The sequence below is a fragment of the Empidonax traillii genome, unplaced genomic scaffold (genome assembly GCF_003031625.1).
Source record: "Empidonax traillii isolate 1590-97213 ecotype Southwest subspecies unplaced genomic scaffold, ASM303162v1 scaffold1035:size206130, whole genome shotgun sequence".
Taxonomy (NCBI): domain Eukaryota; kingdom Metazoa; phylum Chordata; class Aves; order Passeriformes; family Tyrannidae; genus Empidonax; species Empidonax traillii.
Genome location: NW_020956228.1, coordinates 74,544 through 87,015, shown reverse-complemented (window position 1 = coordinate 87,015; position 12,472 = coordinate 74,544). Strand labels below are relative to the sequence as shown.

The window sequence follows — 12,472 nt, the reverse complement described above, 5'->3', positions numbered from 1 at the left end:
GTGCCCCCCGCAGAGGAGCCTCGATAGGCCCCATCCCCAGCGCGGCTCCTCCCTCCGGCACGGGGGACCCGGGGGTCCCTGCCGGGGCTCAGCGGGGCTCGGGCACCCCGGGCAGGGCGGGCGGTGCGTGCAGGGCTCAGGCCTTTTCTAGTTAACTACGGTTTTTTGAGAATAAACACCACCCCGAGCCGCGTGGGGGCCCCAATAAAAACAGCGCGTACGGCCTGTCCTTGCCCGGCCGGGCTGGGAGGGAGGCGGGCGGCGGGGCGGGCCTACAGCTCCCGGCGAGCCGCGGGGCCGGAACCGCCCGTGCTGGTGCCCCGGCCCCGGCCCCGGCCGTGCGGGCCCCGATGGCGGCGGCGGCGCCGCCGGTCTACGTGTACAGCCCGGAGTACGTGGAGCTCTGCGACTCCCTCTGCAAAGTGCCCAAGCGGGTCAGCGCCGCGCCGGGGGTGGCGGAGCGGGGGGGGGCGGCACGGCGGGAGGGAGCGGGGAACGGGCGGCTCCGGCGGGAGGAGTGTGCGGTCGGAGCGGGGAGGGCCGGTCTGTGCCCGCACACCCACCGCAGCGCGGTGACAGCGACACTGAAGCGCTGCGCTTCCCCGGCTGCGCCTCTGCTCGGGGCACCGGGAGGCCTCTCACGCACCCCCCGATGCCCTGCCCGGCTCCGGCTGCGGCTCCAGGCGTGCCGCGACAGCCGCTGCTGGGGGCAGTCACAGCCTCGGCTCGCCTGCGAGTCCTTCCTTGGGTCCCCCCCCGCCGCCCCGGTTGCTGCCCCTGTGTCTCCTGCGCTCACCGCCGTACTCTTCTCTTTAGGCCAGCATGGTGCATTCGTTGATTGAGGCGTATTGCTTGCTCGACCAGATGAAGTAAGTGCTCCCGTTTTCTGTGAAGGGATGTTTTCTTCTCCGCTAACGTTTGAAGGGGCTGAGTAACTTCACGTTTCACGCTGTCCCTGCTGGCAGGGAGCTCCCACAGTGTGCATTTCTAGAATCTAAGGAAAATGCTTGTTTTGCTACGTGAACACGGTTACGGTGGCAGGTGTAATTCGTGGTTACTCTCCTGGTCTGGTGGAGCACAGATTTCCTTGTGCCTTCTCTGCAGAGTGTCTGTCACCGCCAGGCTTGGAGCTCAGAGCAGGGTGATAACCTTGGTGCTGCTCCGGATCCTCTGCTCAGTCAGTGCTGATGCTGAGAGGGACTGTGTTGTTTTGCTGTGTCGTGATTGATCTGGGAGACTTCTTGTGAGGTCTTGGTGCTGTTCAGGAGAGAGGACAAGGTGAAATCTGGGGCAGAAGAGTGAGATCCCTCCTGCCCCATTTGGCTTTTGACACTGGAGCCTATGAAGGGAAAGAAAGAACGGCTTAGCTCAGCCTCTTTATGTTCTTAAAAAAAAATTCCTGTACTCCAGTTCAGCAGGGCCAGAAGATCCTGTTGGGACTTCTTTTTTAAAAGCATTTTTTTCCTAGCCATTTTGGCAGAGTGTGCTTGGTACCTGGCTGCAAGTACCATCAGTCATGGAGCAGAGCTGAAGGGCTGTTTGCATTGGCATGGGGTGGGAAATGCCTGGCACTGGGACCAGCCTGGAGCTGGGAACTTCCTGAGGTCTTCCCATTCTTTCCCGTGCTGTGCTGCCCATGTGCGCCCCCCAGCATCTGAGGTTTGGAGAGGGTTCAGTTGCAGGATTTATTTAGGCAGACTGCAAAGTACCCAAACCAAGGAAGGTGCTTGAACATCAATGGTCTCTGCTTTGATGCAGGTGAAGGTCAGAGCACATGAGAATTGCTGTCCAGCTCCTGACCAGGCAGGGTGAGGTCCTGCTGCAGCAGCTGGGCCTGGACTTTTCCCTCTGTTAGTGCCTCTGTGTGTAACCAGAATGTTGGATCCACTGAGGACTGCTCATACTGGGAGAACATGCAGAAAAGCGGGAAAAACACTTAAAACATCAAGTAGGAAGGTTAGTGTAGGCAGCACCTGTAGGTGTTCTTCCCTGGGCTGGGCACAGCGGGCAGTGCCACTCTAGGGTCCAGGCCAGCTCAGCTGGGCGTTTGCTCACTTGAGTGGCAGTCCAGTGCGAGAGGAAGAGGGATTTTTGTTTGCTTTTACCACAATAACTGCCAAAAGAAGGCTCCTAGGTTAAAAGGTAAAGCTGAGCATTCCAGCCAAACACCAGGCCCACTTGTTCTGACATACTCCCTTCCTCCTCTCTTGCCTAGGATAGTGAAGCCAAAAGTGGCCTCCATGGAGGAGATGGCAAGTTTCCACACAGATGCTTACCTGCAGCACCTGCAGAAGGTCAGTGAGGAGGGGGATGATGACCATCCGGAGTCTGTGGAGTATGGACTGGGTAAGGATGTGTGTCTTCAGTGAGCTTAGCTGAGTGTCGGGACCAGGATGCTTTTTATGCTGGAGCTGCAGTTAGACAGAGTGGTGTGCTCAGGCGTGGGTCCCTTCTATGGGGTCAGCCCTTCAGGAACAAACTGTTCCTGCATAGGCCCCCGGCAGAGTCACAGGTCCTGCCACCAAACCTGCTGCAGCGTGGGTGCCTTCCATGGAGTTCCAGCTTTGTTCAGGCACACCCCCCTGCTTCCAGGACATAGGGTCCTCCAGGGGCTGTAAGGGCATCTGCTACATCGTGGACCTCCACGGGCTGCAGGGGCACAGCCTGCCTTACTGTGGTCTGTACTGTGGGCTGCAGAAGCCACCCCTGCAGCCCCCCCAGCATGAACACCCTACCATGCAAACCCACCACAACTTTATTCCCACTCAGGCCCCCTGAATCTGCCGTGTGAGTCCAAACCTGACAGCTGTTGTGAGGGTTTGTGCTGCGGCTTTTGCATCGTGTTTGGAACAGAAGGTCAGAGCCACACTTAAAGAAGATGGCTCAGAAAAAAAGGAATGTGCTTCCCCTGGAGGAAAAGGCCTGTTGTGTCTGACATGTGGACTCTTACCTGGACTTTTACCTGCAGGTTATGACTGTCCAGCCACTGAAGGGATCTTTGAGTATGCGGCGGCCGTAGGAGGAGCCACCATCACTGCAGCCCAGTGCCTGCTGGACGGCAAGTGCAAGGTAGCGATTAACTGGCCTGGAGGGTGGCATCATGCAAAGAAGTAAGAAAACAATCTCTTCCCTTGTGTTTTCTCACCTGGTGTCTGAACCCCGCTTCCTAGCTCCCAGCTCCCCTGCGAATCCAGCTGGGAGAGAAAGCAAGGTGTGAGGGAAGGCAGGAGGCAGAGAGGGCAGGGCAGAGGCCTGAGAGGAGGCCAGTCACTGCCCAGTGCTGGTGCTGTCATGGACAGCAGGGAGGTCTGGAGCAGGTATACTCACAGGTGTCCTGCCATTCCTTGATACTTGGTTATCTCTGGCAGTTCAAGCGAGAAGGGATTTTGTGAGGTCCATAGAGAAGCTTGGAACACAATGGGAATGTGGCAACATGTTCACCAAATTGTTATGTGTGGCTTTTTTGGTTTCTTAATAAGATGTTTGAAACGGTGCAAGACTGACCTCGGGTTTCCCCCACACTCCATGGGGGGCTGTTTGCTCTGAACTCTAACATCAATAATGATCTTCCAGCACAAAAGGAGAGGAAGTAAAAGTTTTGTCCCCAAATCCTGTAGTTCTGTAGTGGCAAAATAATTTGTTTCCATCTCATTTTCCATGGAGGCTTATTTTATTTCACTTGTGTCCCCCATCTCCCAAAACATGGGGCCCGTCTGCAGTGCAGACGAGACAGTACCCTTCCTTGTCCACAGCCAACTGGCCTTTGCAGTGGTGTTCTGTGTCCCTGGGGAGCTCCAGGAACTTGCATGAACCCTGTGTCTAACCTTGAGAGCTTGAACATGAATGTGCAGATGCTTCTCCTTGCTCCAATAACTTTTCTGACCTGGCAGAGGACCTCTGGAGGTGTAACAGTGGTGTGTGAGCTGGGTTTTCATCCTCCTCTCTGCCCCCTCCTCTATGCAAGGTGGAGACTTGCAAAGTCAAGGTGTCAGCGCTGAGATTGGTGGTACACTGGCAATGTTCATGGACATTGTTTTCACAGGGATGAAGCTTCTGGCTTCTGTTACCTGAATGATGCCGTCCTGGGGATCCTGCGGCTGCGCCAGAAATTTGACCGTGTCCTTTACATCGATTTGGATTTGCATCATGGGGATGGTAAGGCCCAGCAAAGGCTGCAAACAGCACAGCTGCACAGACCCAGGGGGAGGAACGGGAGAAGTTAAGGCCTGTCGGTGCAGCAGAGCTTTTCCTGCTGCCGCAGCTGTGGCTTTGCCTCCTTTCAGTGCAGCTGAGTTGGCTCAATCCATTTCTGCCTTGTCTTGCTTTATGAAGTTACCCTATGCTGCTCTTCAGACCTCTCTTGAGGGTCTGGGCAGGAGTCTTGTACCCAAAGCAATAGACAGTGTTGTCTCAGTCTCCCATCCTGGCAGAGCAGTAGCTGACAGGGTTTAATTGTTTAATGCTCCAGTGCAAGAGGGAAGCAGCCAGTAGTAAAGAGTGCTTTTAAAAGAAGGCTTGGTGCTGTAGAACTAAAGCCAGAGCTGACCTTGCTGAAACTGCTCTCTCCTTCAAGAACATGATTTCAACACCATTTAACATTTCCCTCTCTTCTAAATTTTATGGTGTGTTTCGTTTTGCTCCATTTTTCTCCCTGCATTTGGTTTCTGTTAAGTTTCCTATTACTTCTTTTTCCCTCCCCACCCCCACTATTTTAATGTGTCTTTAAGGAAAAGAAAAGGCATGTTGAACTGCAGCAGCACTGAGAAAAAGCAAGAGAGAGCCTGATAGCACTGGTTCTGATCAGAGCCTAGCTCTGGCCAAGGCAGCCCTGCTCGGATCCCTCTCCCAGCCTCGCAGGCCGAGCAGCTCAGGCGAGTGCTGCTGCCCTGGGCACTGACGTGAGGTATCGAGATCCGTTCGGTACTGATTAGCATGAGACCTGCCAAACTCATTTCAGTTGTGACCTTTGCTGCAGTTGAACTCGGGTCTCTGTGAATCGAGAATGGATTTATGGAGCCACACCTGCGTTTCTGCTTCGCTCATGCTGCTCCTGCTCTGCTTGCTGCCCCGCGTTTATCGAGCAGCTCTGGTTGTGTGTTCAGGCTCTGTCACTTATATGAATGATGCATGAAAGCTGTTTTTCCTTTCCCGACAGGAGTTGAAGATGCCTTTAGTTTCACCTCGAAAGTCATGACTGTTTCTCTGCACAAGTTTTCACCAGGATTTTTCCCAGGCAAGTCAAACGTGTTGGGCAGAGGAGAGAACTGGGTCCCTCCCACCCTCCTTTCTTGGTGGTGGCAAGTGGACTTCTCCATTAGTGTGCCAAAGGTCCTGGCTTGCAGCTCTCCTCCGAGACATCCCACACATCTCTTGCTGCCTCTCTGCTTTCGCTCGTAATTGTGGTGTTTCTGTTGCGCAGGCACTGGTGATGTGACAGATGTTGGCCTGGGGAAAGGTCGCTATTACAGTGTGAATGTGCCCATTCAAGATGGCATTCAAGATGAGAAATATTACCAGATCTGTGAAACGTAAGCCCTCTTGCTCCAATACATCTTACTTGGGTGGGATTTTAGAGAATAAGAAACTATGCAGCTTACTAGTTTTAATTACTGTCCTTTCTTAAGGTGTGCTCCTTCCCCTCTTACATCCTTTGATTGCAATGACCATGGATTGTGAGAGTTCTCAGAGGTCTTGTCCTGGTCCTTAAGCAAACTGAATATACAGAGACATTTGTGGGTGGCTGGATACTCTCTGCCACAGGTCAGCTTCATGTGTCTAAGGAGACACTGAGAAGGCACAAGTATTTTTTAGCTGTGGACTTAGGGCTAGAGGTTTTTCCTTCAAATAAGTGTTCTGAATCCTGACATTCTGTGGGACATATGCTTGGGGCTTACCTAAAAGTGTTTTCCAAGCACCCTCTGTTTGTGCTGGAAGAGTGAAAGGCTGAAGGCTGAACATGTGACGGTCGTGGAGCTGCCTCCTAGCAGGCCCCTCTGTCACTCAGCTGGACCTCACAAACTGTTGCCCTTGTCAAAACTGGGCTGCAGGGCTTGTTCTTTTCCAGGGGAGAGGAGCCTCAGCGCTGGGCTGCAGGACACGGTGGCCCATCCTCCTCTCAGCTCTAACTCTTGGGGGCTGAAACCTCTCCAGACTTGTCGGGCAGTCATGCTGAGGCCATGCCTCCTGCTGGCTTGGTGATGCTTGCCACTGCTGGGGTACAGCAGCCCTCTTTTGTCAGGGAACATGCTTCCAAAAAGCAGCTCTGGGGGCTGAGAGGGCTCAGGAGCCTGGTCAGGAGGAACCTGCTGCATGCGTTCACAGCTGAAGGACATCATAACCTGCCTAGATTCCGAGCTGCGTATAACTAAAGCTTCTACAAAGAGATTTTGAGATTTTGAGTTCTGTCCGGGCTGGGAGGCAGTCACAGGCCTGACTGTGGATATCTGATTGTCTGAGAGTGATTACCTGTGCTTCCCAAAACCTTGGTGGGTTTGAAGCACAGGGCTCCCTCCAGTGCAGGCTGACTACACCTTGCACAGTGCTTTTCCTCATATTTTTGCCTCAAAAGCCACATGAGAGTAAGATCCTAGCCAGAGCCTTCCTCTGTTTGTCCTGTCCCAGTGAGAGGTGTCTTGAGAGTTCAGGATTGTTGTTTTGCCTGATCTTCATCGCGACTTTCACAGGGGAAAAAAGTCTCTGGATTTGTCTCACAGCCAAATGGCAGCCAGTGCAAATATGGGGTTTGGTGCTACCACTAAGGTGATGAGGACTAGTTCCCCCTCCCCAACATTATCATGGTGCTTTTGCTTTCATCAGCCTGGTGATGATAAGTTCTCTGAGAGCTAAACTTGCTGTGGGAGAGTAGCAGGGGCAGAAGGCTAACTGGGAGCAGAGGGAGTGTGACTGGTACAAGCTGGGTGGAAGCAGAGAATGCAGAAACCCCAAGGGGCACTGGTGGATCTGGGGGACCAGGGCTGTGCTGCCAGCAACCCTCTGGCATTAACCCCCAGTGCTCCTCCTCTCCCCAGCGTGCTGAAGGAGGTGTACGCCGCCTTCAACCCCGACACGGTGGTGCTGCAGCTGGGGGCCGACACCATCGCAGGGGACCCCATGTGCTCCTTCAACATGACCCCCGAGGGAGTGGGCAAGTGCCTCAAGTATGTCCTGCAGTGGCAGCTGGCAACTCTCGTCCTGGGAGGAGGTGAGTGTGTCCTGCTGGTCTCAGAGAAACGTATTTGTCCTCCTGCGACCCTTCCTCGAGTGCCTCGAGTTTAGCAGGGGGACTGCTGGGCAGTGGCAGGAGGGCACGCCATGGCACAGTGCTATGTCCTCACACCTGAAATCCTTGGTACTGACAGGTGCAGGTCCTCAATCCTGACTCTCACATCTTGCTAAAAGCTGCATGGTCCCTCTGGAGAAGAGGAAAGGCCGACAAACTGATTGTGACTTCTCAGTGGCACCTCTGATTCCCATCTCTGCTCATCAGCCCTCCAGTGCTTCTCTTTAAAAGTGAGCACTATGTTCCCAAACCTGCCTTGGGGACCTGGCAGTGGATGGTTTCATTTAGATTCAAGCAGGGGCTTAGGACAAGGACTGGCTGCCTGCAAAGTACAGCAGGGCTCTGATACCCAGTGAAAGCTAAGGTGGACTTATCTCTGCTGTGCTGCTCAACCAGCTGCCTGTCCAGTGGGGAGAGCACAGCACAGGCTTTATGTAACAGAGCATTTTAGAACAACAAAAGCCACTGTGTGCCAGGGAGAACTCCATGCCTGGAGCCAGATCAGCTCTAGCTGCTGTCCTTTCTGAGATGGGGGAAATCAGGTATAGCGTGTTACATCTAAAACTTGATGTACCTGGTGCTCTTTGTTTTGGAAGGGTTATGAGTGTTCAATCCTGCTGTGGCCTCTCTGTGGGTATGTTGGGGATGTCACCTTTCAGACAAAAAACTCCAAAACTTCTGTCAAAAAATGAGGGACAACTATTTGTCACTCTTGAAAATGCCAAAGTGCTGTCCCACCACTGCAGAGTGTGGAAGCATTTGAAGTGGAAAGTGGGGAAGGAGTGAAAAAGAGAAGGAAAATCCCCCACAACAACCAACCCAAACAGAAGGGAGTGCTTAATAATATGGTCTCCCTGTCTTGTCAAAGTATTTTTCTCTCTTTACTATTTTAGTCATCTTTCCTGAAAAAAACCAACTTACCTGAGTTTCTTGCAGGACTGCTCTCAGCTAAGGTTTCTCCTTATGGGCTCATGTTCCATTACCATGGATGTGACCATTTCCTACTGACTCTGAAACCTCATTTACCTGTAAAGCAGTTGCAGGTTGTGCTGATGAGTTTCACGTTTGTCCTCTCAAGCATGACAGTGCTGAAGAGCTCACCAGCAGATGGCCGGGCATGTGCATTTTGCTTTATGAGTCTAAGGCTGGCATTAAAAGCAGGAAGCCCCTGTTTCTGCTGCAGCCCTTGCACTTCCCTCCCTGCTCCATGTGAACACCTCTCCTTGTTGCCAGGAGAGAGTCCAGCAGCGGGGCTGGGAGCTCATGCTGGGTCTGAGATGGTGGCTGGAGGACCGACCTCTGCCCCACTGGGTGAAGTGGGGTTCAATTTGAGAGGTCTGCCCTTGCACACAGGGTCATTTGGACCTGGCCTCGTGTAGCCAGCACGTGCAAAATGCAGATTTTGGGCACAGCTTGAGTGGATGAAATAAGCTGAGTTCACGTGAACTGTTCACGTTGCCTCCACTATTTGTTCCTTCCGCTAAAACCTCTCCCTCTCTCTTCCCTTTCCCCACTCTTCCCCCTCAAAATCCCAATTCTTGCTGGAAACAGGAGGTTACAACCTTGCCAACACAGCTCGCTGCTGGACGTACTTGACTGGGGTGATCCTTGGGAGAACACTGTCCTCGGAGATCCCCGATCACGAGGTAATGCTGTGAAAAACCCTCCCTTCTCTTTGCAGAAGAGTCAGTCATTCCACCCAATAATCCACACAGCGTCCTTGCCACTTAGTGCTGTTTTGTGGAGGCACTCCTGTAGCAAAGCCACCCTATCCCAGCAGCATGATGGGTGCTCGTTGCCCAATAGCAGAGGCTGCAGCTTTCTGTGAGGGATCTCAGGCACTGATAAACTTCAGTCTCTGGTGTTGACAGAGAGGGAGACACTGGTTGTTCAGAGAGCTCTTTAGGATGTGCACGTACTTTTGCCTTTCTCAATGCTTTAAATTTTAGCCCTGCTTTCATCAACATACAGAAAGGACCAGGTGCAGCTTTGAAGGTTTGGCTGTGGGGCCAGGTGCTGTCTCAGTGCCAGTGTTGGTGCGTCTCGTGTCTTGAGTGGGGCTGGACAGTGTGTATTAATTTCTGTCTGGTGAATCTGTTTCCCCTGACGTGGGAATCCCAGTTGGTTGATGAAACTCATGGAAGAGTTTCATGGAAGAGTACCTTGCCAGGTACCTGGGAAGCCCTCCCACCCTGGGGCTGTGGTTCAGCTGTTCAACACATTGCTCTGTGTTCTGGGGAGGAATGGCCCAGAGGTTGGCACACCAAGAGCAGGAGTTTGAGATCCAGCACCCTCTCACCCTTGAGGCAGCATGAGGTTTCACTGTATGTGGATGGACTTGTGTGCACACAGGGTTGATATCTCATTGTCAGATTCCCAGGGGTTTTTTCCTGCTGCTTCTGGCAAAGAACCACTAGTGGTTTAATAGCTTATCAGTGCCTGTGCACAGAAACAAAGGTTGGTACTTCCTGGTTTCATGTTTTCTTTGCTTTAAATAGGAATTCCCATTCTGATTAACACGAAACATGGAAACTGAGCTGTCAGCTTTTTGAGATCAGTGCAGATTCCTGACTGTGAGCAGCTTAAAGGTAGTCCCAAGTCTGCTTTCCTGCTACCCAGCCACAGGGCTCTGATAAACTTCTGAAGGAAACTCCTTAGAGTTTGTGGCCTGGGACAGATTGTTGCTGAAGCACCGCCTGTGAAGTGGGTAGGCTGTGCTGTTCTGTCAGTCTCCAGGATGATGGGCCAAACTCCACACAGTTGTATTCATCACTTTGCTTCTCCTAAAGCCTTGAGGTTCTTGACAGCTCCAGGTTTTGAAATCAAGTTACTGTGAAAGAAAGTCAATATCCAGAAACCTGGCCATGAGTTTGTAGAGAAGGTCTTGAAAACAAGACAGGTTTGTAGACTCATAAATATTTGACTGAGCATCAGTGTAATGGTGTTTAAATAGTCTGAGGATGTCTGGAAAGACCAACGTGGAATTCCTTGAACATCAGTGCTGATGGTGCAATGAGTCATGGTCCCATCACAGCAGGTTCCACCAGTGAACTGTTTGTTCTAAAATCGGGAATAGAATGTGGACTTCTGTAAGATGCCTAATTTTTTCCTGTTGGCATAGAACTTGTTCTCAGGTCTGGCATTATTCGGTAGAATAGGTAGCACTTGAATTTTGTTGACTAAAAAATCAGGTCCACTATGTGTAAAATGAGTGTCAATGGCTTTCCCAAATTAAACACTGGGGTAGACATTTGACTGCTTTTGGCTGCACCATTGTCCTCTGCTTCCCAAGCCCTCGAACTGGGAAATGGTTGAAAACTCCAGGTGGGCACAGACACTGCAGAAGCACCACCTTGATGTAGTGAAGCCACATGTGGCCCTCAGGTGGAGAAACTGTTTTTTGCCTTTTTACAAACAGGTACCCATGGGGAACCCTGCCCCCAGCCTCAGCCACCAGAGGCCTCTCTGCTGACTCTCCCCTCCTCTTCCCTCCAGTTCTTCACAGAGTATGGTCCTGATTACGTGCTGGAGATCACCCCAAGCTGCAGACCAGACCGCAACGAGCCACAGAGAATTCAAGAAATTCTGAACTCTATCAAAGGTGAGTTGTCCAAGCCAACACTCCTGCTTTGGGCTTCCAGGTCCTTTTAGAGAGGGCTTCAGAAGAGCTCACTGGAGTCTTTCTCACTGACTAGAAAGATGAACCATGTTCACTTGGCTGCTCATTAGTGCAGAGTCATCTGCCTTCTACTTCCCTTGGGATTCTCAGGGTTGATGATACAGAGCTGTGGGTCCCTGTAGCCCTGTCCTCTATCTGGGCAGAGGAGCACAGGGCCTTGTCCTTACTGGAATCATGGAACAGCCCAGGTTCTAAAGGATTTCGAAGATCACCTGGTCCAACCTTTCAGTGGGAAAGGGAGCCTGGACAAGATTATCTAGCACCCTGTCCAGTCACATCTTGAACCCTTCTGACACTGGGGCCTCTACCATGTCCCTATGGAGTTTGCTCCAGTGGTTGTTCTCACTGTAAAAAAATTCTTAAAATAAGGGGAAACTTCTGCTTCCTTTTATTTGCAGGGAATCTGAAGCATGTTGTTTAGCAGAGGAGGAAGGCTCAGGTTTCTGCAAGAGCATTTCCCATGGGGAAGACAGCGTATTTTTACGTGAGCAACTGGTGAAATTTGTGACTGCAGGGAAAATTTGCAAGAAAGTACTGTTGGTTGGTGATTTGTTTTCTCTTTAAGAAGAAAAGCTGCTGCACATCATGAGCACAGTGGCTCTCCCCAGGCAGGACTGTGGGCCCTCCAGCCACAGCCTTCCAGTGCCGGCAGAGCCTCCCTTGCTCCTTCCCCTTTCCTTTTTTAACACCACAGAGTTTGTTCTCACAACTGGTTTTAAATGTTTTTTAAGAGAGGGGCTGCTCAGAGCTTCGAGCCCTCCCCAGCTGGAGCCCAGAGCCACGTTACCTTCCTGGCAGGGGCACAGCCTCCGAGCTGCCCGCCCGGGAAGCAGAGCCGAGGCCCAGCCTGGGGCACAAGCTGTGTCTCTTACCCACAGAAAGGCACAGCCATTGTGTTTTTAACTGGGAATGGTTTTTTAATAAAATGTTTGAAATATTCTTCCAGCCCTTTCCTTTCTTCCTGCACCCACCCTGCCTTGGCAGTGCTCTTTTCCACAGCATCCCCCCAACCTGCAAGGCCATAGGTAGGGGCCTGAAATCCTGGGCAGAGGGTCCAGACCCTGGGGATCCTCTCCAGAGTGAGGAGGGAGATTCCGTGTGGCAGCTCCTGTCCCAGGAGATCTTGGATGAACCTCCAGATGCCCCAGTGCCCCATGAGAGTGGCCACAAGGCATCTAAGCAAGGGAACAGGTAAACAGGTACACAGGTATCTGGGGCAGGTCTCTACTGGTGCCTCAGGCCACAGAGCGTGACCTCTGCTGCCCTTGTCCCCTCAGTTCACATGGCCCATGGAGCTTTTGTTGTGCTGGGATTTTTTTAAGATGTCCAGTCACTGTGGGAAAGCATATTTCCTGTGGCTTTAATTAGATTATGCTGGAATAAATAGCAAGATGGAGGGGCTCCCAGCCTGGCCTTGGCTTTGTTTTGCTCTCTTGTTTTTCACTGCTGATTGAAACAACAGGAAGTCTGGTGTGGAGGGACTTCAGCAGGATGTGGCTCCCATGACTCCTTAC

The 12,472-nt window shown here is 52.2% G+C and overlaps 2 protein-coding genes across 7 annotated transcripts in view; both read left to right on the top strand.

Annotated features, from left to right (window-relative positions):
• The window catches only part of PHKA1 (phosphorylase kinase regulatory subunit alpha 1), a 45,007-nt gene that overhangs the window by 19,972 nt on the left and 12,563 nt on the right, over positions 1-12,472 (top strand). The window lies entirely within an intron of this gene.
• HDAC8 (histone deacetylase 8) lies at positions 306-12,364 on the top strand. 3 transcript variants are annotated; one of them, XR_003573554.1, is made up of 11 exons: positions 306-434; positions 817-869; positions 2,216-2,346; positions 2,969-3,110; positions 4,043-4,155; positions 5,156-5,233; positions 5,420-5,528; positions 7,029-7,201; positions 8,831-8,925; positions 10,698-10,880; positions 11,357-11,380. XR_003573554.1 is itself a non-coding variant. In XM_027904277.1 (11 exons), exons 1-11 carry the CDS (start codon positions 351-353, stop codon positions 11,377-11,379), a joined length of 1,107 nt encoding a protein of 368 aa, XP_027760078.1. In that variant the 5' UTR covers positions 306-350; the 3' UTR covers positions 11,380-12,364. The 3 variants fall into 3 exon arrangements, 2 of the variants coding, with proteins under 2 accessions (XP_027760078.1, XP_027760081.1); XM_027904277.1 differs by having other exon boundaries at positions 10,775-10,880; positions 11,357-12,364; XM_027904280.1 differs by having other exon boundaries at positions 315-391; positions 10,775-10,880; positions 11,357-12,364.

What these genes read in the sequence shown, in the direction of transcription:
- HDAC8 (XM_027904277.1), top strand. Translation starts at nt 351, where the DNA reads ATGGCGGCGGCGGCGCCGCCGGTCTACGTGTACAGCCCGGAGTACGTG. An exon ending in TGCTTGCTCGACCAGATGAA is followed by an intron (nt 870 to 2,215) that starts GTAAGTGCTCCC and finishes TCTCTTGCCTAG; the next exon opens with GATAGTGAAGCCAAAAGTGG. An exon ending in TTCACCAGGATTTTTCCCAG is followed by an intron (nt 5,234 to 5,419) that starts GCAAGTCAAACG and finishes TCTGTTGCGCAG; the next exon opens with GCACTGGTGATGTGACAGAT.